We start from the raw sequence: 22,828 nt of genomic DNA on the forward strand, positions 1-22,828 counted from the left end.
CAGTAATCTCTTTCTAATTTAACGTGTTTAATATAATGTAGCGATCCTGTTATACCTGTTGTTGGTTTGGACGTTAACTAATGTAGGGAACCGTGGAGTTTCAATTGGTTTGACAATGCAGGTAAACAGACACCACATCTCCACACACGTATCATGTACACCCACACCCGCTGTTTAAAGAGCGTGGTGGTTAAAGACAGTCTGTCACATTGTAAACCGCAAATCGAATCCAGCTTGGGCAACAACATTCAACCCTTCTAATGGCGGGTCGGCAGAACTTGCCTGGTTCCTTTGCTTGTTTGCAGGTGCATTCAGTAATACCTGTCTATTTGACAATCATTTAACAACCCCTTAGTTCGAACTGCACATTAACTGATAAATGCATCCCAATTAAAAATAAATCATACACAAAAAACATTGAAACCATTAACCCAATTAAAATAAACAGACATGCAATTTCCTCAATTGGAATGAAATTGTACACTGACCTTTACCATTACATAAAATGAGATGCACTAAAGTAGGTAGAAATTATAAGAAAATCATTAGAGGGTAGAAGGGTCCAGCCTTCCATAAAGATTAGAAACTTGGTCTGGTTTGGTCTTAACCATATGCGGGTGTGGTAACACATCATGCCAAGGTCAGAAGACCTTGATGCCCGCAAGTCTGGGAGGGCTTACTAAACCATTTCCAAGCAATTTGAAGTACATCATTCCACTGTCCAATAAACTATCTACAAATCGAGGCAATTGCAGATCACTGGCAATCTACAGTAGCTCACAAAAGTATTCACACCCCTTGGACGTTTCCACATGTTGTCTTACAACATCAAATCAAAATATATTTAGTTAAGAGTTGTAGCAAACACAAAAAAGCCCATAACGTCAAAACGAAGAATAAAATATGTAAAAGTAATTACAAATACAAAACAAAAAACTATTGAATATCTATTCATCCCCTTTAGTCAATATTTGGTAGAGGTCCTTTTGGCAGCAATTAAAGCAATTTGGTCCCAACAAGCTTTGCACAATTACAAGAATTTCCTTTGCAAAATTGCTCTAGCTTTCTCATTTTGGATGCAGACCTTTGGTGAACAGTAATTTTCAACTATTTCCCCATATTCTCAATTGGACTGTCCAGGCTTTGACAGCGTCACTTTTAAAGCTACTCCAATGTGCCTTTAGTTATACTATTGGGGTTATTGTACTGCTGAAAGACACATTTTCTCCCAGGTCTCTTCAAGACCTTCTTCCAGGATTTCTCTGTACTTGACTGCATTCATTTTGCCATCCATCTTCACAGGCTCTGATGCTTGGTGCTGCTACCATGCTTCAAGGATGGTGTTCTCAGGATGATGCACGATAAGGCTTGCACCAAACATAGTGCTCAGTTTTAAGGCCAATAATCTCTATTTGGGTCTCATCTGATCATAGAATCTTATTCTACTTGGTCTCCCACATGCCTTTTGTCAAACTAACCAAGATTTTATGTGTTTTTTTCCCAACATTGTCTTTCTTTTTGCCACTCTCCCTTGAAGGCAAATTTTTTGAAGCACACAGGCTATTGTTGTGGTATGCACAGTGTCTCCCAATTCAGCTGTGGTCGACCGTAACTACTTTAGAGTTACTATAGGCCTCTTGGTGGCCTCACTGACAAGTGTCCTTCTCACCCGTATACTCAGTTTTTGAGTTCTAATATCCTACCCCTGATTAGTGCTTTTTAAGAACCTTATTCCAGGTGTGCTTTGAATATTCCTTTGTCTTCATTATGTCGTTTTTGTTCAGCACTGTGGGACCTCCCAGAAACAGGTGTATTTAACTTGAAAAACACCATAACTGCAAAGAGGTTGCCTTCCTTCAACTAATTACGAGTTTACAAGACACTTGGCTGCACCTCAGCCATAGGCAGAAATCCCAGGGGGACACGACTATGATTTGTCCCCCCCCAATATATCACTGTAAACATATCAATATTATTGAAATTACATAGTTAAGACGTAGTGAACCCGCTGATTATAGACACTTAATAGTGCATTTATAAAAGTTTCAAAAAACTTTACCACTCAATACAATAAAACGCAAAACTAACCGTTGTGACATTTGCTTGCAAGCTACAGTAACATCAACCAGCTTTTGCAGCTGTTTGAATTTGAGTCAATGAGAGAAGTTTACAATGCAATGTATAGTGTTCCTTAGCTGGCAAGGTGACAGTGTTCGTGTCAACCGTCTGAAAGGCGCTCAGTGCAAGTAGCTAACATGAGGTTAATCCAGTAAATTTGTTTTGTGTTGGTAGGGTTCAAAACATCAACTAAAAAGAATTGAGATCAAAAATATATATATATTGCAAATTAAATCTTTTGAAAAGCGAAATCCAATTGATTGAAAATGAATGTATTATAATTCTATGAGATGGAGTATATACTTTTGATCTCAATCTCAATACGTTTGCTTTCAATATTAATATTTTTTTTTTATACTTTTATTTGTTCTTATTGAAACAAAAGTAACTCCATACACATACAATAGCTGAATTTGCAGAGCTACAGTAGTGGGCAAACCAATGGCACAAACTATTACAGCACTACTTTTGGTGTCCCCGTCAAGAATTGCTTTTGAGAAAAGTTCATGTAATTGTCCCCTCCAAAATGTATATGGGATTTTCGCCCCTGACCACAGCTCATTCAGATGTGTCATAGGAAAGGGGGTGATTTTTTTTTTTCTATTTGTATTTTTATTTAGAACAATGGGTCAATTTTTCAGATTTTTTTGTTAATCAATGGGACAAACTATTGATTAAATCGATTTTTATTTAATGTTGTAACTCTATTTAATGTGAAAAAGTCCAAGGGGTTGAATAATTTTGAGAGCCACTGTCCCACCAAATTCAGCCACAAAACACCAGTCTTAATGTCAACAGTAAAGAGGCAACTGGGATGCTGGCCTTCTAGAGTTCTTCCTCTCTTCAGTGTCTGTGTTCTTTTTCCAATTTTAATCTTTTCTTTTTATTGGCCAGTCTGAGATATGGCGTTTTCTTTGTAGCTCTGCCTAGAAAGCCAGCATCCCGCAGTCGCCGAGACTGGTGGGTACTATTTTGTTTGTACTATTTAATGAAGCTGCCAGTTGAGGACCTGTGAGGTGTCAGTTTTTCAAACTAGATACTAATGTATTTGTCTTCATGCTCAGTTGGGCACCGGCGCCTCCCACTCCTCTTTCTATTCTGGTTTGGAGCCAGTTTGCCCTGTTCTGTGGAGTGAGTGGTACACAACATTGTACAAGATCTTCTTTCTTGGCAATTTCTCACATGGACTAGCCTTCATTTCTCAGAACAAGGATAGACTGACGAGTTTCAGAAGAAAGTTTTGTTTCTGGCCATTTTGATCCTGTAATCAAACTCACAACTACTGATGCTGAAGATACTGAACTATTCTAAAGAAGGCCAGTTTTATTGCTTCTTTAATCAGCACAACAGTTTTCAGCTGTGCTAACAGCAAAAGGGTTTACTAATGATCAGTCAGCCTTTTAAAATGATCAACTTTCATTAGCAAACACAACGTGCCATTGGAACTTAGGGCTGATGTTTGCTGATAATGGGCCTCTGTACGCCTATGCAGATATTCCATTGAAAATCAGCCAGTTCCTATTACAGTAGCCATTTACAAGATTAACAATGTCTACACAGTATTTCTGGACAATTTGATGTTATTTTAATGGACAAAAAAACAGCCTTTCTTTCAAAAACAAGGACATTTCTAAGTGGCCCCAAACGTCTGAATGGTCGTGCACTAGCTGATATGCATAATTTGTGACTGCTTTACAGAGGGTCAAATAAAAAAAAATCCATTAATCAACTATCAACTCAAAGAGTATTGGCAACCTTCAGGACATTGAGCAGAAGTGAATGCCAAAAAATATAGTCATATTTTGGGTTTAAACATAAGTCCTATACTTTCATTGTCGTGTACTTTCACTACAACAATCATTTCTCAAACACAAACTGGCATCTGTTATGAAAATCTATGCTTTCTAGTTGGTTTCAGTCTCCAGGAACTGTATTAATGCCGACCATGTGTTTTTGTCTCTCTGGGGTATACATGAGGTCAGACGAATGTATAAACCAAGAAAAGCATTTAAAAAATACATTAACAGTTTAAAAATACCTCTAAAAATAACAGTCAGAGCAATAATAGGTTTTAGAAGTCAGGAAATGTTGCAAATTTGCCAAGAAGAGGACATTTGCAAACATGTGCATACTGTCAGTGTGGAAGGTAAGTGAGGCAAAGAAGAATCCAAGGTTTTTGTTTCAGAGCTGCACAGTCTAGTGGATTTGTTTGCTTTATCAAGGCTCACAATCAACTGACAGACACCACGTTTATGTCAACAAGCTCTTCAGAAGGGTTGCAAGAAGAAAGCACTACTGAGACCAACCCACAAATTTCAGTGCCTGAACTTCGCCAAGCACATCTTAACTAAAAATCGAATTGTGTACTGAGGTCAGGCTTTTTTGGCTGCATATGAGAAAAGTACCTAATACCCACAGTAAAATATGGGGTTAGATGATTATTGATGCTTTGGGGCTGTTTTGATTCTATTGGTCCAGTGGCTCGTTTAGATTGATGGGATAATGACTTCCACTAAGTACCAGGACAATCCAGCCCAAAACTTGGTTGACCTGGTTGGGAACTGAGACTTTGCCGTGGATGGACCTTTCCAGAAGAAAATGACCCCAAACATCCATCAAAATCAACGTAGAAATGGTTGAGGGACCACAAAATCAATGTTTTACAAAGGCCAATGTTTATAGTGGACTGCCCCCTTTATGAATTAAAGGGGGCAGTCCACAAGCACAAACCTAAAACTATCAATCTTAAAATGTGGTGCATGCAGGAGCGGTCCAAGATCCAAACTTGTCAGACATACAGGATGAGGCTCAGCGCTGACATCCACTCCAGGGGAGGCAGAAGAAAAACATTCTACTTAGTGTTGAAGAAATGATTGTGTTTAAATGAAAGTATATGACTCATGTTTGAGGCCAAAATATGACTCATTATTCCTTTTTGTTTATTTTTTGCATCCAGTTTGGCTCAATTCATTATAAATGTCAAAAGGAGTTTTTTTCCAGGTTCCTTTTAGCCTTTATGGATTTAGGCCAGTGTAGCTCTTAAACACATTAATATACAGCATTTGTAGGCTTTGCGAAAGAAATTGATGAAAAAGAAAGGGCTGCCATTTTACCATAATTCAAAGCTTCCGGAGCAGTCCACTTAATGGGAATCTGTTTGAGGCCGGACGACGAGTAGATACCATCATCCTCTTGTCTTGACATCCCAAAGTCGCTGATCTTCAGTAGGTTGCTCTCTCCCACCAGACAGTTTCTGGCCGCCAGATCCCTGAAGGAGACAGAGGGAGGGACGATAATATCTCTTTAATGCACCACTTACTCCTTCCTCAGGACATGTGCAGCACAGGAAAGAGCAGTTTAAATGGTACAAGGATGAGTGTGACAAAGACCGGGTTCTAAAACATTGGCCGGGCACCTTCACCAGGGGTTGGTCCATTAGATTGATTGAGGGGGGAAATTGACCATAATAACCAAGTGAATAAGCTTCTTTTCATAAGTGGGAGAGATAATATGTGGACTGAATGGGTAGTAAGCACAACTGCGCCACAACACCCTGGTGTGACTGGACAGGATGATCTCTACTGGCACAATCTAGCTGACCATGTGGGAACTGTTAATCTCACGCACACGCGCACACACACACACACAAGCATAATCTTTACAGAGTACATTTAATGGACTTGGTGGTTGAGAGAGACTGCTTATAACAGATCATGGCCATATTGGCTGACAGGAAGAACTATCACAGACATTAGATATTAACAATAGGCCATCAAATAAGTGACTTATAAAGTAGGCAAACGCATTGAGGAGTTGTAACAGATAAGGAACTCAACTACCACCATAAAGACCGCCGTGCAGACTAGAATCGGATGACCGCGACTGTTCCACTCCGCGGAGGAAAGTCAGCCAATTGATTGTCATGGCCATGCTGCAGGTGGCAGGGATGACCTTGGGCAATGTGTGTGTCCGTGCATCGGCGACACAGCGTGTGAGCGTATACGGGTGTGTGCACAACGCGTACAAATCCAGCCCCCACCCCATCCCGTTCGTCTTTGGCCCCTTTTCGAAAAGGCCCACGGAGTCTCTGGTATTTTTTATTATCCCCCCCCCCCCAAAGCGCTTCTGCTGGCATTTCTGCTGACTGCCCGCACCGAGCCGCAGCATTGGGCCAAATTAGGCTGTCACTCTGCAAGACTAGTCTGGGCCCTAGTGAGATAAGTAAGAGCAATGCACCAGAGATAATTTGATAGCCCCGCTGTGCTGAGAGAAATGCAAGACTGATTGCAGTCTCTCGCCTTCTCCCACCCTCCCACTACCTGGTTGGATGGGAACTCGTTTTCACCTGAAAACACAATCTCAAATTGCCCCGGATAGAGGGATATAGACAGCTCAGGGCTGCGTTAAGCAGAGACAGACATGTTTTCCTCTCACATATCTTACTTTAAAGGCCCTCCTGGCATTAGAGGAGGGAAGACATTTCATTTCTAAATTCAGTTAGCCTAAACATTTAATTGGCTTAGTGCTAGGGCACATGGTTGAAGCTTTATGTCAGAGGTTTTGTGTTTTCATATATAGGAGTCAAACGGCTAAAATGCTAACGTAAAAATAAGGATGTTTAACTGACATCATGTTCAAAGCCTTTGTCATTCTACAGAACCCGAGAGGCTGGGCTACTTGTTGGAATACTAGATGCATGGTAACGAACATCCAGCCGATAACATCACTGATGTCGGTGAGATCAGGAGAAGAACCTCACCGGTGGATGCAGTTTTTGTGCTCGAGGTAAGCCATCCCTGCAGCAGCGTCACAAGCAAACTTCACCAGCTGCTTGGTCTTCAGGTCGTCCTTTTTCTTCCGTAGGAACGACAAAAAGTCTCCTCCTTCGATAAGGGTAGACAATTTTCTGTTAACATTTTGGAGACGTGTGCACTCAGAAAAGCTACAACTGTGTTATGTCTCAGAAGGTGTTGTCAGTCCTACAGTACTGCATGTTCCTGGACTTACCTGGCACTAGCTCCATTACAATGTAAATAGGCTGTCGTTGTGTGCAAACGCCTATCAACTTCACAATGTTTTCGTGGTCATATTGCTTGAGGATCCTGTAGAAACAAATCATCAGTATTTAAAATATCAAACACCAGGGCGTTAGTGCCATAATGTCAGAAAGGAGTCAATATTCTCTGTACTTAAAGGGGAACTGCAATTGATGGCGGAGCCTTTCCTCCGCTAAACATTTGCAGCAGGTCTCACCTAGCTTCTGAAAGGAACTTGATCTTTAGCTCCTGTGGAAGATCCTCTTTACATGTTTTTACTGCCACAGGAGTTTTGTCTCGCAACGTTCCTTTGAATACCTCACCAAAGTTTCCCTGAGAGAAAAGAAAAAAAGTTATTCAAGCCTCAACTGACAATATTGATAATTACTGTCAAAACTATCCCAAAAAAGAAAACTGTCCAATATATGTGGTTTTAAAATAAATAGGATATGTAAAACAACTCACTTTGCCTAAAAGCTCGCCAAGAATGACATCTTCATGATTGAGTATCCATTTTTTATCCTTACAAAGAACAAAAACATAGGCACTGTAAACACCAGGAGCAAGAGATCTATTCACAACACAAAGATAATAATCCAAAAGCGGACTAACCAATAATGAAGTGCTGCTTTATTATCAGAACTATCAGTACAAACCGAAGTGCAATAACTCTGATGCTTTGAAAAATTTTCACACCACAAGAAAATTACTTTAAATAATTTCTGTCTCCGGCCCAGCTTAACATAATATTTAAATTGCCAGTCTTAGTGAATAAAAAAAAAGATAAAATCCAAATCGCAATATTCCAATTGTAATGTGGTGCCTAATGGTCAAATTTCACTGGTTTGCCATGAAGAGCTCATAGAAAGCCCATTTAAAAACACTTAGCGTTCAGAGGCTTCAGAAGATCCAATACAGTAGTAATGACAACAACCATTAGGCCCCTAACCCGGTGTTGGTAATGGCAGGGGCAATTAAAACACCATTATGTTCAACACCAGCAGGCAAGCTGAGAAGAACTCCAGGTCTTTATTATTAAACCAAGGCATTGACAGCGTTGGCCTACTTCCCCCTATCCAGGAAACTTGGAATCCAGCTATAGCTCAAAGATGATAAGTGAAATGTGGACTACAACATATGAGAAATATGTATTGAAAGATGTCATACAGGTCTGACTGATTATTATAATTTTTTAAAGATATATACATTTTGCATTGCTTAATATTGGATATAGGCAGTGAGGAAGATAGAGGACAGTTTTTGCTGGAAGAGCAATAGGCTGAATCTGAACCCATACTACAGCAGGAAACGTAAAACAGAGGCAGAGATTAGATGACTACACAGCCTCAACCCATGTAAAACATTTTAAATTACAAAACATCTGTAGACATACAAAATAATATTCCTAGCATCATTGTGAGCCAGTATATTAGTCATCTTAAAACTGAATTCTTGGAGCCAACTGCAGAGTACAAAAACAAAAGGGAAATAATTAGGATGTACTCCGTTTAGTCGAATGGATAAATGTTTGGATGGAAGTCTGTTGGTCGACTAGGATTTTATTTAGTCGCGCATATCATATTTGTTTTTCATCGTTAAGGAGACACCGGTTTGAATTGCACCCATCCCAGAACTAATACAATACTAATCTTTTTTAAACATTCTGATAACACAGGTGTAAGCTAGGCCTATTGTCTATGGCACAGCCAAAATGGACGCCAGTGGGGCATGTGGCATTCATTTTCAAATTCTAAATATTTTGATTTAGTTAAATGAACTTCCTGGAATTACCCCAAATGTCTCATCCATCCTCCACACCATACAGTCTCTCTTTGTCAATCCACAGCAGTATCGGTAGGGTATGTTTGCCCAAAAAGTTATATTATCAATGGGCGAATGGGTGAAGTAACAGTGAACATTGTTTTTTGATGCAAACGGCTGTGAGTGATGTGCTCAATTGAGACAATCAGTACATAATTTGTGCCAGACCTGGATCTGGGACTTCAGGCGACATGTGTAAACCAGCTGTGGTGGAATACTTCTAGGTTGCTAATGCCAGAAATAATGTCTACAAGACAAACAAATGTATATTCCATTTATAAACCAGCGGATCAGTCAGCACCTAAACAAAACAGAGTCAATGTGGATTCAGAAGAGATATCAGAAGATCGTGGTCTTGTAACTGGCGCTAATGCTAGCAAAGCAGGGCCAAGCAGCAGCAACTGGACGTGGGCTTCTCGACTGATTTGGGAAAACATGATTCAACCAGTGATACTGGGGATGTACATGAGGATGACAGGGATGAATCTGGGAATATCTGGAGCAGCAGAGGTAAAAATAAGAAGGCTACTATCCTTGGCCAGTTGTTGATCAGTCACGCCTGGGCTGTTTGTAAAAAGGCGGGGTCACTGGGTCCAGCAAGACTGCTGCTAAAGAATGGGTTTCATGTTCAGTCACCTCATCAGCACCAGATATCCCACAAAAACAATGGGCTCTGGGGAAGAAAGTGTATAAACATGCAAAGCCCAAGACACACATAACAGCTGCAAATGTTATGGATAAAGGAAAACAGGATCCTATTATACAGGCAATTATCAACAACCAGTCTGATCAAGTCAAGACAACAGCACAGGTTTTTTGCACAGCTTATAAAGAAGCAAAATGCACACAGGCCAGCTTATGGCTTCGAGAAGGAAATAGATTGCCAGGTGCTAAACGGCTTGGACATGGGAACACTCCAATGTGGCATGTTCAACAGCACGTAATCATCCGAAATTAAAAGGACATTTTTTGAGAGGGTTGTTGAGTGTGCATCCAAACTTGGCCTTATTGTTGATGAAGTCACTAGTCTGAGTAAGAAGAGAGCACTGATTATCTAAGGCTTCAGCTGCCAGATATGGAATCGCCTGAGAATAGTTTTATTGAACTAGACAATATAAGTGCTGAAGGAACTGTCCATCCACTTTTACGTGCTCTAGAACCTCTAGAACATTAAACTTTATGGCTTGTCATGTGATGGTGCATCTGCTATGCTCGGGCGAAAGAGTGGGGCAGCATTCAGACTGAAGATGATGTATTCCAGCATCTTTGTGGCATTGCCCTGTGCATCATCTTGAACTTGCTGTCAACGATGTAATGAAAGAGGTGGGGTCAATAAACCATTTCAAGATTCTCCAGGATAAACTGTATTTGTTACATAGCACATCAAATAAGACCAGGGCAGAACTGAAAGAATGGGCTGAAAAGTTAGTCATCCAGCTTTGCATAATTGACAGAATCCTGGAGAATAGATGGTTAGCTTCTAGTTTCAGAACCATCCAAGCTGTGGGGAAAAATTGCCAAAAATTTTGGAAGAACATGGTTCATACAATAGCAGTACCTGCGAGAGCTACAGCGGACTTGCTTGGTGTCTATCTTCCCACCGCTTTGTTCAAAATCAGGGCATTATGTATTAAGCTCTTAAGGAACTGGCTGAGCAGTCACTTGAGCTTCAAAAGCGAGACTGCCCAGTCATACGCGCAGTGAGCCATTAAGTCACCAGGCATAAGTTCAAAGCATGTGTGAGCGACCAGGTAGTCATATCAAAGTGACCCAGAGGGCAATTCAAGAGAACATTTTTCAGTGTGTTCCAGTGCATGCTGGACGACCTAAGGATAATGGACCAGAGAGAGTTCATCGGGATTCTGATGAGAAAACCAGAAATCCAAAGGCTGTCACGTGTGGGACCAGACCGGACAAGTTACAGCACGCTCATTGACTGGTTAAAATTGCTTCACGGTCAATACTGGCCCCTGCCACTCATCCAGCAGTTTTGCATTGTTAGTGCAAGGAGTCCTATTCTGGCCTTAAGGGAATACAGTGAGACCAAGAGTGCAGTAGCTTCACATGAACTAAAAGAAATCTTGGCTGCAGTCAACACCATACCAGTGTCCAGCGCAGAAAGCGGGAGTGGATTCTCCCAGATGAACTTGATGCAACACAAACCGAGCATCTCTCAGCACCTCCACTATCTCACCGCTTCTTTATCTATGCCTTATTGGACCACCATTGACACTGTTCAATACAATATGTCAAATCACGGATTGCAAAAGCTCATAGAACAGCCCCAGAGCCGAGGGGCAAAGAACTGAGTAGGAAAGAGGAGGAGAGCGCCATGGCTGTTCTATGGTGTTTTTGAACAGTAATAGAAAGATAAGAAAGATGTTCCATATTCTATGCATTTGTGTTGGTGGTACTGTTGATGATGATTTTGATGTTGGTGTAATTAGGCATATCTATGCATTGGGTGCAATGCTTGATTTATAATAAGAGATGTGTTCGCTTGTCGGTGAAAGTCCAATAACTGTATAATTATGGCACAGACCAGTTTTGGCAGTGATGACAGTTATGGAACTGTTAGGGCAGTGTTCATTATATTTATCTGTTCGACTTATTTACTTGTCAGATATTTATCTGACAGCACGTGCGTGAGGCCTATTCTCAGTTATTTCAGCAACGCAGCGGCTGTTTTAGCACGTTCCATCTGGCACCTCGTTCCTTCCTAAGACCAGGACACAACAAGGTCCGCCTCCACCCTGTAATCCGGTACCTCAAAATGTACAAAATAAGCACTCAAGACAATGTTATCTACTGTGTATAACTGAAACCAAACTGGTGTCCTGTGCTCGGAAATTCAAACGAAAACTACACAATTCACTGTATATTGACATTGGGAGAATATATATTTTTTAAACATAGCATGTCATACCAAACTGGCCTAATTTTCTGCAATCAAGAACCATTTGAGGGTCTATGTTTTTCCCTTGAAAAGTATAGTTCAGGATTTTATGAATTTCTCTTAGTCATACAAACTTGTCTAAAGTTGCTATCTAGTGTTAGTGCAATTCCAGTCACTGCACTAACGCTAGTTAGTATTTGTTTGTTAAACTTCCTTCCAGTAGCTTCATATTAAATGCAGATACAATGCGTATTCAGACCACTTCAATTTCTCCCCATTTTGTTGTATTATAGATTAAATTGCAATCTTATGTTTAATAGTATCCAGACTCTTAGCCATGACACTCCAAACTTTGATGCATCCTGTGTCCTTTGACAATTATTGAGATGTCTCAAGAATATGATTAGAGTCCACATGTGTCAGACAATTGATTAGACATGATTTAGAAAGGCACACACCAGTCTATACATTGTCCCACACTTCACAGAACATCTCCGCAGTCCTCCATCAGTCAGGCCTTTTTGTTAGTGGCCAGACAGGCATATGACTTAAGAACTCATGCTGAGAGCATGAAAAAGATTCTCTGGTCTGTGTCCAAGTAAAAAAAAAATAATAATCTGAATGGCCAGCGCTACATCAGGCAAAAATAATGTATTAGCTCATCACCTGGCTTACCCAGGGTAAAGCATTATGTTGGGAGCAGCATGCTATGGGGATGCTTCTCAAATGCAGCAAGTGGGAGACTGGACAAAAATAAAGGATGAACAGAGCAAATTACCTAGAGTTCCTTGAAGAACCTGATTCAAATCAGACAGACTGTGGCAAAGATTTATATTTCAGCACGATAATGACCCAAAGCACACAGCCAAGACAATGCTGGAGTGGCTTCTGGAAAAGCCTGTGAATGTCCTTGTGTGGCCCAAGACTGAACAGCTGCAGGGAGACCTGGAGATAACTGTTCACTGACATTCCCTATTGAATCCGAGAGAGCTGAGGATCTACAAGTAAGAAAAGGAGAAACTACCCAAATCCAGCTGTGCAAAGCTGGTAGAGGCATAACCACAAATACTATAAGCTGTGATTGCTGCCAAAGGCTCTTCTACAAAGTACCAAAATAAGAGTCGTACATGAGATTTTAACATTTCTGTTATGTTCAATAAATGATCACAAAAATCTAATAACGTGTTTTGACTTTGCCATTATGGGTTATTGTGTGTAGTTTGGCAAAAAATATATGATCAATTATAAATTAAGTCTATAACACAAAATATGGAGAAAGTGAAAGGGTCTGAATACTTTCCTAAAGCACTATGCAATAATTGTGGTACCACCAATAATTGTGTTAATGAAATCACCAGACTGTGGTTAAGTAGATAAAGCAACTCATTCCTAAGATCACAAACTCTTTCTTTAATATCATGGTGATGGACCAGGATTCTTTCCTGAAGGATGAGAAAACTCTGGGCCCATCTTCTTTCTCCATTACCTCCATGTCCAGTTAAGTACAATGTAGCCTACACCACTGATATCCCCAAAAACCAACTTGAGAAGGGCAGGGTGTCTTTTATGGAGGAGACTTAAAGGCATCAGCTATATGTGACTAGTTCTGAAATTGATGGGGATTATCTATTAGACTAACACCACAAACAGTTTGAGCATGACAATGAGTTTTACGGTGCGTCATTAAATGGCTCCATGACAGCTTGATGGCTTTAGCAATAATTAAACCCCCACCGGTGATGGGAGACCTCCCATTGACGTCTGATCCGCTTCACAGGGTGAACTCGCACAGAGAGTAACATGGTTTACCTTGATGACTGGGTTTAAAAGCACCACCCCAGACTTCTTGGTAATGACTTGCTTTGTAGAGTAATGGTGGTCAATTAGCTGAGGAATTGTCGGGAAGCCAGTGCCTTCAAAGCGATACTGGTTCTGTGGACAAAGAGGCAGGTAGCATTAAACAAAAACGAAGTATGAAAGTACATAATTTTGAGTGATATGAAAACCTTACAACTTCGACTAGTAGCAGGTGGAATCTGAATGAATTCAAATAAATGGATGAATCCACTCTGCGTTGAACTAACAGACAAATCCCTTGTAGGCTGACGCGCATCATCGAATCTAATCCACCTGATAGCCACTAGCCATCTTTTAATTATCACTTGATGTTTTTAGCCCTATTAAAAGTACTTTATTTTAATTAGTTCCTCACAATGTAAAGAGCTTTGCGAATTGGGGCTGTAATTGAAAGCGCTCTGCAAATGGGATTTATTACTATTATGAGTCGTACCTCGGCGCAACTCGCCTCTTCAACCGGAGGCGGCTGACATGATTTGGCACTTCACAGAAGACCCTGACAAATTTCCCCAGATGCACTAGAGAGTTTACTTGGGCTGCATCACTTCCTATTCATGCCACTGCACTGCCCCGTATGGCACTTCAGGAGCACACTGCCTGCCCTCCAGGATATGCAAGGTCTCGCAGAAAGACAGCAAAGTTCAGCATTGTGCACCTGGTGCGCATGGAGGGGTCAGTTTGCAGGACTACCACAATATAATGGAGTGTAGGTACACTGGTTAACAAAGGGTTACAAAAACCCCACAAAGTGTAAAGGGAAAGGTTTGTGAATCACCAATATAAAACATTATGCATTTTAAACAGTTTTATGTACACAGAAGTGAGTACACCCCTCACATTACTGCAAATATTTGAGTATATCTTTTCATGTGTCAACACTGAAGAAATTACACTTTGCTACAATGTAAAGTAGTGAGTGTACAGCTTGTATAACAGTGTACATTTGCTGTCCCCTCAAAATAACACAACACAGTTTAATGTCTAAACTGCTGGCAACAAAAGTGAGTACACCCCTAAGTGAAAATGTCCAAATTGGGCCCAATTAGCCATTTTCCCTCCCCGGTGTCATGTGACTCGTTAGTGTTACAAGGTCTCAGGTGTGAATGGGGAGCAGGTGTGTTAAATTTGGTGTTATCACTCTCACACTCCCTCATACTGGTCACTGGAAGTTCAACATGGCACCTCATGGCAAAGAACTCTCTGAGGAGCTGAAAAAATAATTGCTCTACATAAAGATGGCCTAGGCTATAAGAAGATTGCCAAGACCCCGAAACTGAGCTGCAGCACGGTGGCCAAGACTATACAGCGGTTTAACCGGACAGGTTCCACTCAGAACAGGCCTCGCCATGGTCGACCAAAGAAGTTGAGTGCACATGCTCAGTGTCATATCCAGAGGTTGTCTTAGGGAAATAGATGTATGAGTGCTGTCAGCATTGCTGCAGAGGTTGAAGGGGTGGGGGGGTCAGCCTGTCAGTGCTCAGACCATACGTCGCACACTGCATCAAATTGGTCTGCATGGCTGTCGTCCCAGAAGAAGCCTCTTCTAAAGATGATGCACAAGAAAGGCCGCAAACAGCTTGCTTTAGACAAGCAGACTAAGGAAAAGGATTACTGAAATCATGTCCTGTGGTCTGATGAGACCAAGATAAACTTATTTGGTTCAGATGGTGTCAAGCGTGTGTGGCAGCAACCAGGTAAGGAGTACAAAGACAAGTGTGTCTTGCATACAGTCAAGCATGGTGGTGGGAGTGTCATGGTCTGGGGCTGCATGAGTGCTGGGGAGCTACAGTTCATTGAGGGAACCATGAATGCCAACATGTACTGTGACATACTGAAGAAGAGCATGATTCCCTTCCTTTGGAGACTGGGCAGCAGGGCAGTATTCCAACATGATAACGACCCCAAGCACACCTCCAAGACGACCACTGCCTTGCTAAAGAAGCTGAGGGTAAAGGTGATGAACTGACCAAGCATGTCCCCAGACCTAAACCCTATTGAGCATCTGTGGGGCATCCTCAAACGGAAGGTGGAGGAGCGCAAGGTCTCTAACATCCACCAGCTCCGTGATGTCGTCATGGAGGAGTGGAAGAGGATTCCATTGGCAACCTGTGAAGCTCTGGTGAACTCCATGCCCAAGAGAGTTAAGGCAGTGCAGGAAAATAATGTCAGCCAGACAAAATATTGCCACTTTGGGCCCAATTTTGACATTTTCACTTAGGGGTGTACTCACTAATGGCTGTGGGTCAAGTTATTTTGAGGGGACAGCAAATTTACACTGTGACAAGCTGTACACTCACTACATTGTAGGAAAGTTACATTTCTTCAGTGTTATCACATGAAAAGATATAATCAAATATTTACAAAAATGTGAGGGGTGTACTCACTTTTGTGAGATACTGTATAGTTCAACGTTTCCCCTTATTTAGCTCTGTAGAGAGCTTGATACTGATATTGGTAGGGCTACGTATTCTAGCAACTTATATCAAAATAGATTCAGATAATAGTTTAATTTGCCCACCTTTTGAAAATGAATATCACGTAGGCCTAGCCTCATCATTTCAGTTTGATAATTCGAGTACAGCCTCTCCCTCATTAGGTTTCTGACAGTTTCACCCTTTAGGGTATGTTGATTTTATTCATAGACGTGATACTCCCATTGACAGAGTATAATTAGTGTAAAAAGATTCCAGTCAGAGGAGATTATGCGGCCCCTTTCCAGACATGGATACAATCAACAGGGAAATTGAGCTGTGTCCTAAACCATCAAAAACTATGGCTCTGTTTGTAGCACCTAAGTATAATATTTTTAGCCTAAGCCAATGTTTGTTAACCAGTGTTAGCCTATAAAGGAGATTACCAATAATAATGTCATTGACTAGGTCTTTCTTTTCAAAATGTTTGTGTGATAGCCCAAAACCCAAACTCCCTTATTCAGAACGGAACCCTTCCAAAACTCACATCAGCAAACTGAATGATGAAGTGTCTGCGCTGTCCGTCTGAGAACACCGACAGGACGTACTCGCCAGGCTTTCCGTGGCTCTCCCGGACCAGGAAGTCGCCCTGCTGTTTGAGCAGCTCCTGGGCCTCAGTCCTGGGGATGGCTCCGTGGTACCACTCCTGGTCTCCCAGAGGCTTCTCGCTGGTCGGGATGACGTCGAAGAACTGCTGGAAACGCACAGTAGAATGAAATGACGATATTATGATGATTCCATAATGACAGTTAGGGATCAATTGAGAATTACTGTTCAACTGTCTGTGAAGAATAATGCAAACTGTGTCGCTGCACTCGGAAGGAATAGTTGCCTGGATAACACAGGTCTTGCACTGATTCCAATTTTGTGGAACCGCAGCACACTAAATACAAAACTAGGGACACAATGCTTTGATTTGGATTTCTACTTTCACAAGCAAACTTCACAACTTACAGATGATGAGCCGAGGACTGATTTCGGAGAACGGATGATACCGGCAAGGGAATTACGCAAGGTGTCAAACTTTGACATCCTGTCTTTGCCTTTGTCCTGAAAATACAGAGGCATACAGCATGACGAAATAACAGTTAGTTGGGCATCAGGGCGAACAACTGAACAAGCCTGATATTGTCCTTCCTGGGCTGAACGTTCTGGGGGTTTCCATTTATGTGCACACACTGCCCTCCTCTGTTCAACCAAATACCTGCAGAGGGCTGGTTGATTAAAGCACACTCCATCTCTCATACAGAACAGTCAACACACACTGAACCCCTTTTACTCACATATATACACCTTAATATTAGGGGGTGTGACCAGACCTTTTTATTTAGGAATAAGGATATTAGCTTTAATTGCAACTCTCTCTTTTCTTTGCGCACATACATTCTTGTGAACAGTTACATATCAACTTTGGCCCCCACAAAGAAAATGTCAGCAGAGACTCACAGACACAAGGCTTCCACTGGAACAACTAGATCCAGACCATCATTGAAAATGTATTGGTGCATTTTCCCCTCTGAGCTGGTTGTCTGACACCTTCAGCTTTTAACAGGAAGTGGACTGACACAGAGATGCGTTTTTCATTTCATGTGCATCAAAGGATTGACCTTTCAGTCACATGAAATCTCCTGAGACTGTTAGATAAGACAAGCGAAAGAAGCGTAAATGTACTCACTGCTCCAAGTCCCTTCGGGATGAAAGCATTGGCTAACTGACTTCAAATGTGAAGTTCACAGCAGTGTCCGTTTGATTAAAAAAAACAAAGACATTTGAGGTGCCAGAATGGACATGCCCTTAGAGAGGGCAGACGTCAGAGGTCTATTACTACACATCTACACCCTGAACATACAAGACAACTGACAGGAACCACAAGGCCTGATGAGCAAAAGGACAGTTGATAATATTGGATGATTGTGTGCAAAATAGTTAATGAAAGCCCAGGACTTATTTCAAAACTAGTAGTATGAGTGAAGTCAAGCTTATATAATTAGCCGCAAAGTTCCCAGAGCTTAAAAAATCATCCACGGATGCATTCAATAAATGCCTCATAAAGCCGTACTGTATCTCCCTGTGAAGGCAAAGATGACAACGAAGTTTAACGCAAAGACGGTACATTCAACAGTGGGAGTTTCTACAGATGGAAACCCACAGTGGAAAGAGTCACATTCCTTCTGATTTCAAAGGAAGTGCCTGAGTGACAAGTAATAGCTTGGAATCCATGCCGACACACTCCGTCTCACTAGGTTCCTCCATCGCATACGAGTCAGGATTCCAGGACGCGAGGTAAATGGAACGATCAAACCGCACGATGCCGCAGACTTACAATGGAATTGACGGAGCGGGCGTCGTCCTCATAGTTGACCACCGGGGGTGGCTCCTTGCCTTCGTTGTCCTGCATCTTGTGGTCCAGCAGGTCCTTCTGGGCACTCAGCTTGGCTTCGGTGCAGCGCAGCAACTGGACTGTCTGTCTCAGCTCCTCCAGGGACTGCTTCTGACTGAGCAGCAGCACAGTGCTGAAAGGGAGGAGGAAGAATGAGAGAATTTAGTGTATGGAGAGAGAGAGAGACAGAGAGAGAGAGAGACAGACAAGTGGGAGGTTACACTGGCGCTCCTCTAAATTCAAACAGTATTACTACTTAATCCGACTCTCGGATGTGGGAAATTATTTTCTTGCTTTCCACCCAGAGGGATAGGGCCTACACTACAGTAATACAGCCAGAACGGCTAAGCTGTTTCTGTGCTTTGGTTAAAGGGTGTGAAGACATCTTACTCAAACCCTACCAAAACTGCTGTGGAACCTGGGAATATATTTTCTATTTATATCAATCAATCAATATTTTTTTTACGTCAGACCTTTTTACATCAGCAGTGGTCACAAAGTGCTTTTACAAAACACTCAGCCTGAAACCCCAGAGAGCAAACAACAACAATGAATATAGGTATGCTTGCTGAACATAGTTATAAATAGTTACAGTTCTTAGCAAATTCCTCTTGCTCCTTAAAATATGAAAATATAAAAAGTTGTTTTAAAGCAAACGCCAGACAAGAAAACTAGCCTAGGCCTACATCCATTCCTTGTGTTAAATAACATCTGTGGCGTAGAGACTTCACAGGGGGATGATTGGACAGCCGCTGGTTATATCATCTCTTATTGGGGATTATCCAGCAGACCCTGAAATATGTGTTGGGCCCTCTGCTGGCTACTGACATAGCTCTGTCCATTGTACCCTGTCCGCCTCAATGACTTCTCACATCATTCATGCTTCAGAGCTAAAACATAGCCAATTCGGCTTCTTCAGAAACAACACCAAACTTGGACTCTGACTAGCTTGTGGCCAGCGGCCTACAAGTTGCTACAGCTAATGGGAGGTTTATAACAGACTTCCACGAGATCAATGAAAACATTTGACATCTGCCGTTTCTTCTGCATCCCACCGTCTGATAATGGTGGCCAAAACACTAAAACGCTAGCAGTTGCCATCTGAAATAATCTCGCAGCTAGCATCATCATAGAAATGAAATAAGAACAAAGGAGTACAGTTCTGGGAGCAACATACTCAGATTTCTTTTCACATGTTTTGGTGGACTCCTCGATCTTGTTCTCCAGGTCCTGCATGAGATCCTCCTTGCTACGTAGGCTTTGCTGTGTGAGGACCAGCTCATCTGATGTGGACTTTAGCCTGTGGTAGGAGATTCAGCAGATTCAATTGCTGTTCCAGCAGGAGACTCAATCACATAGTCTTATGGCAACAGTTTGTCGCTATAAGTACTGTCCAACATTCAGACATGTTGTACTCACATCGCTTGTAAACTGTCTGCAGTCAAATTGTTCCATAAGATCTCGTTTGCCTGAAGATTCTCGGTTTCCTCCAACAGTGTGACGTCAAATTCTACATTGGGTTCTTTGGTCTCTGGAGATCTGGTAGATAATATGTCATGTTTACCAACATAATTGAAGTGTGGAAAAACCTGCTGGACCTTAACTCCAAATCCCTAAGACTTACCGGTAGACTTCAATAAAGTGTTCATACTCTGACGCAGGGTCGATTTGGTCGATGGAGGTGTGGATTTCTTTGTGGACCTTCACTATCTCATCTGTCAACAAACTGGTGATCTCGCTGTATTCCTCCAATATCCCCTTCCTGAAAAATCAGCGAAAGGGTGAAGAACAAAAAATAAAAAGGTACATTCTCCTTTTTATAACAGAGACGGGCAGAAGGTCGACACAGTTGGTCATCTCTGCGGTTTATGAAACCTACGACAGAGTCTTCCAGTTCTTAAAATCTCAGTCTTGATTAAAAGAAAACCCTGCTTACGCAGGACCTTCTTAGAGGGTGCGTCGGCATCCTTGTAATCCAGGTCCACTATGAACTCCCCGGATTAAGCCTCATCTGGGGTCTAATCCCAAAAGACAACCACCCTTAACCTTTCCATTCGGCACTTACGCATTGAGGTTTCCGAAGAATGTTTACTTTGTGATACGTGTCAAATAAATCTGACGATCTATGATCTGGGTCATCTTGGAAGGATAATGGAGAGAAGGAACGCTGCACGCTGTGACACGGGCACTCAACTGTCTATCTAAACACCGCTTCAGCCTTTAAAACCAGTTTCATGAACAGGCCTGGCTCCAAGATGACAATCCCAAGGGGGATTTAAGTTTTGCTGAGGAGCGTTATTAAAACAAGATTCAATTTTCAAAGATAAACGTAATTTCAACGCAACAAAGATCTGTGCCCCCCTACGACACCCATTCGGAGAGTGACACACACACACGCGCGCACGTTAAGCCAAATTGCAATCCGTATCTGGGAAGCTGAGGCCCTATATAACAAGGTTACATTTCTCTTGCCAAATTAAAGGGCTTGTCCCAGTCAGCGCTCTGCTATTTCATTGTTACCGGTCTCCTTTTAACCTGAGGCGCTCACACGCCAAAACTCGTTCTAGCGGCAACCAACTTTCTACAGGTGCCATAAAGCCATTCTATAGGGGTAAATGTTATATCGACGCCAAATCCCTGCCGGAGAGACACTCACAGCGCACCGATCATCTCCTCCTGCATCCTCTGGAGGGAGTCGAGCAGCAGGGGCAGCGTGGTGTCATGGTAGTGCTCCTGGTGGAGCTGGGCGCTCCGCACTGCCAGAACGTACTGATTGTGGAGGTTGTGAAGCTTCATGGTGGCCTTGTCGTAGCGCTCCCTCGCCTTCTCTGGCTCCTTGCCTGAAAACATACAGCAAGATGTGTGAAGTGATGTTCTGCCAGTTCAACCAAACGCCTAACAAGACTTGTCCGTCGTTTGCTCTCTATTCGTAGGTTAATCAGTAGATAGTGTGAATTATGAATTTCTTACCTTTCACCATTGCTTCTCTATATTTTTCTTTGGCACTGTAGGCATCTTTTGTTAACTGTCGGTAGGTACCCTTCAACTTTTCTAGGTCACTTTTGGTCACCTGGAAGAGATTATTTTAGAAGCAACATCACATCCTCAAGCCTAAAAACTAAAAAAACTATTCCTCAAACAAAAGCAACTTAGCATCTTTGAGCTAATCAAAGTTCAGCGCATTTCCACTGACCATCCATGTGAACCGCCCTGCATACCTTGTTCATCTCGGACTCGATCTGTGTGTGTATGCTCTGGTAGCTCTTCTTCACCTGCTGCTTGTCTTTGATCATCATGGTGAGCCTGTGCAGAGGGCCCGAATTCAGCTCCTCCGCGTGACTCTTCATTATCTTACTCAACTGTTCTGTCTGTTGGACCATGTGAGCCCAAGACTACAGAGATGGAGGTGAGAAGAGAGAGACACCGAGAGGTCAAACCTGACATCAGAAATATCTACATAGGAACATTATGTGGAACTCAGCCAAAATGTCCTATGCTAAATTTATATCTCAAAAGCTAGTGCTCATCACAAATCTTAGGACCCCTGAGACTGAACACCTCCTTCAGCAACTGGATCCTGGACTTCCTGACCGGTTGTCTGCTGGAGTCAAGGGAAGGCAATGACACATCCAGCATGTTCACCCTCAACATGGTTGCCCTCAGGTGGACCTTCTTAACCCCCTCCTGTGCAACCACAGATGCAGAGCTGTGCACGGCCCCCATGCCACAATCTGCGTTTCTGACAACACAACAGGCTTTGGCCCGATCACTGAAGACAACCGCACACCTTATAAAAAGGTAGAGGCAGTGTGGTGCCAGGACAACAATCTCCTTCAACGTCAGAGAGATGAGCAAGCAAGTTTATTTATATAGCACAATTCATACATCGAAGCAATTCAACATGCTTTACAAAGAAAAATATATGAAAACATCAAAGCAAATGAATACATCATAATATTAAAAAAATACAATAAGAAAACATATAAAGCTATAAGGCTTAACAGTGTGGTTAAGTTTAAGTGCTTAGACATAGGCACGTGAGAAGAGAAGTGTTTTTAACCTGGATTTAAAAATGTATACGTTTGGGGCACGTCTAAGATCTTCTTGTAGTTTATTCCAGTTGTGTACAGCATAAGTGCTAAACGCAGCTTCTCTATGTTTAGGGACTCTGGTCTCTACTAGCTGACCTGTGTTCATGGATCTAAGAGCCCTGTTCGGTTTATATTCTGAGGGAGCTTCTCACGGTCTA

General features: G+C 42.0%; 1 protein-coding gene across 4 annotated transcripts in view; it reads right to left on the reverse strand.

Moving 5' to 3' along the window:
* fer (fer (fps/fes related) tyrosine kinase) overlaps nt 1-22,828 on the reverse strand; it is a 36,910-nt gene that overhangs the window by 6,288 nt on the left and 7,794 nt on the right. Inside the window, exons 3-17 of one of the 4 annotated variants that reach the window (XM_010900336.4) lie at nt 21,798-21,971; nt 21,550-21,649; nt 21,236-21,419; nt 20,204-20,341; nt 19,999-20,118; nt 19,757-19,879; nt 18,523-18,712; nt 17,154-17,249; nt 16,687-16,890; nt 13,681-13,803; nt 7,620-7,676; nt 7,372-7,487; nt 7,126-7,220; nt 6,878-7,001; nt 5,232-5,386 (exon numbers count right to left, since the gene is read on the reverse strand). In XM_010900336.4, coding sequence (XP_010898638.1) covers nt 5,232-5,386; nt 6,878-7,001; nt 7,126-7,220; nt 7,372-7,487; nt 7,620-7,676; nt 13,681-13,803; nt 16,687-16,890; nt 17,154-17,249; nt 18,523-18,712; nt 19,757-19,879; nt 19,999-20,118; nt 20,204-20,341; nt 21,236-21,419; nt 21,550-21,649; nt 21,798-21,971 — 1,999 coding nt within the window. The other 3 variants (XM_010900335.4, XM_013137044.4, XM_013137042.4) reach the window with 3 other exon arrangements.

This window comes from Esox lucius, chromosome 14, assembly GCF_011004845.1.
Source record: "Esox lucius isolate fEsoLuc1 chromosome 14, fEsoLuc1.pri, whole genome shotgun sequence".
Classification (NCBI taxonomy): domain Eukaryota; kingdom Metazoa; phylum Chordata; class Actinopteri; order Esociformes; family Esocidae; genus Esox; species Esox lucius.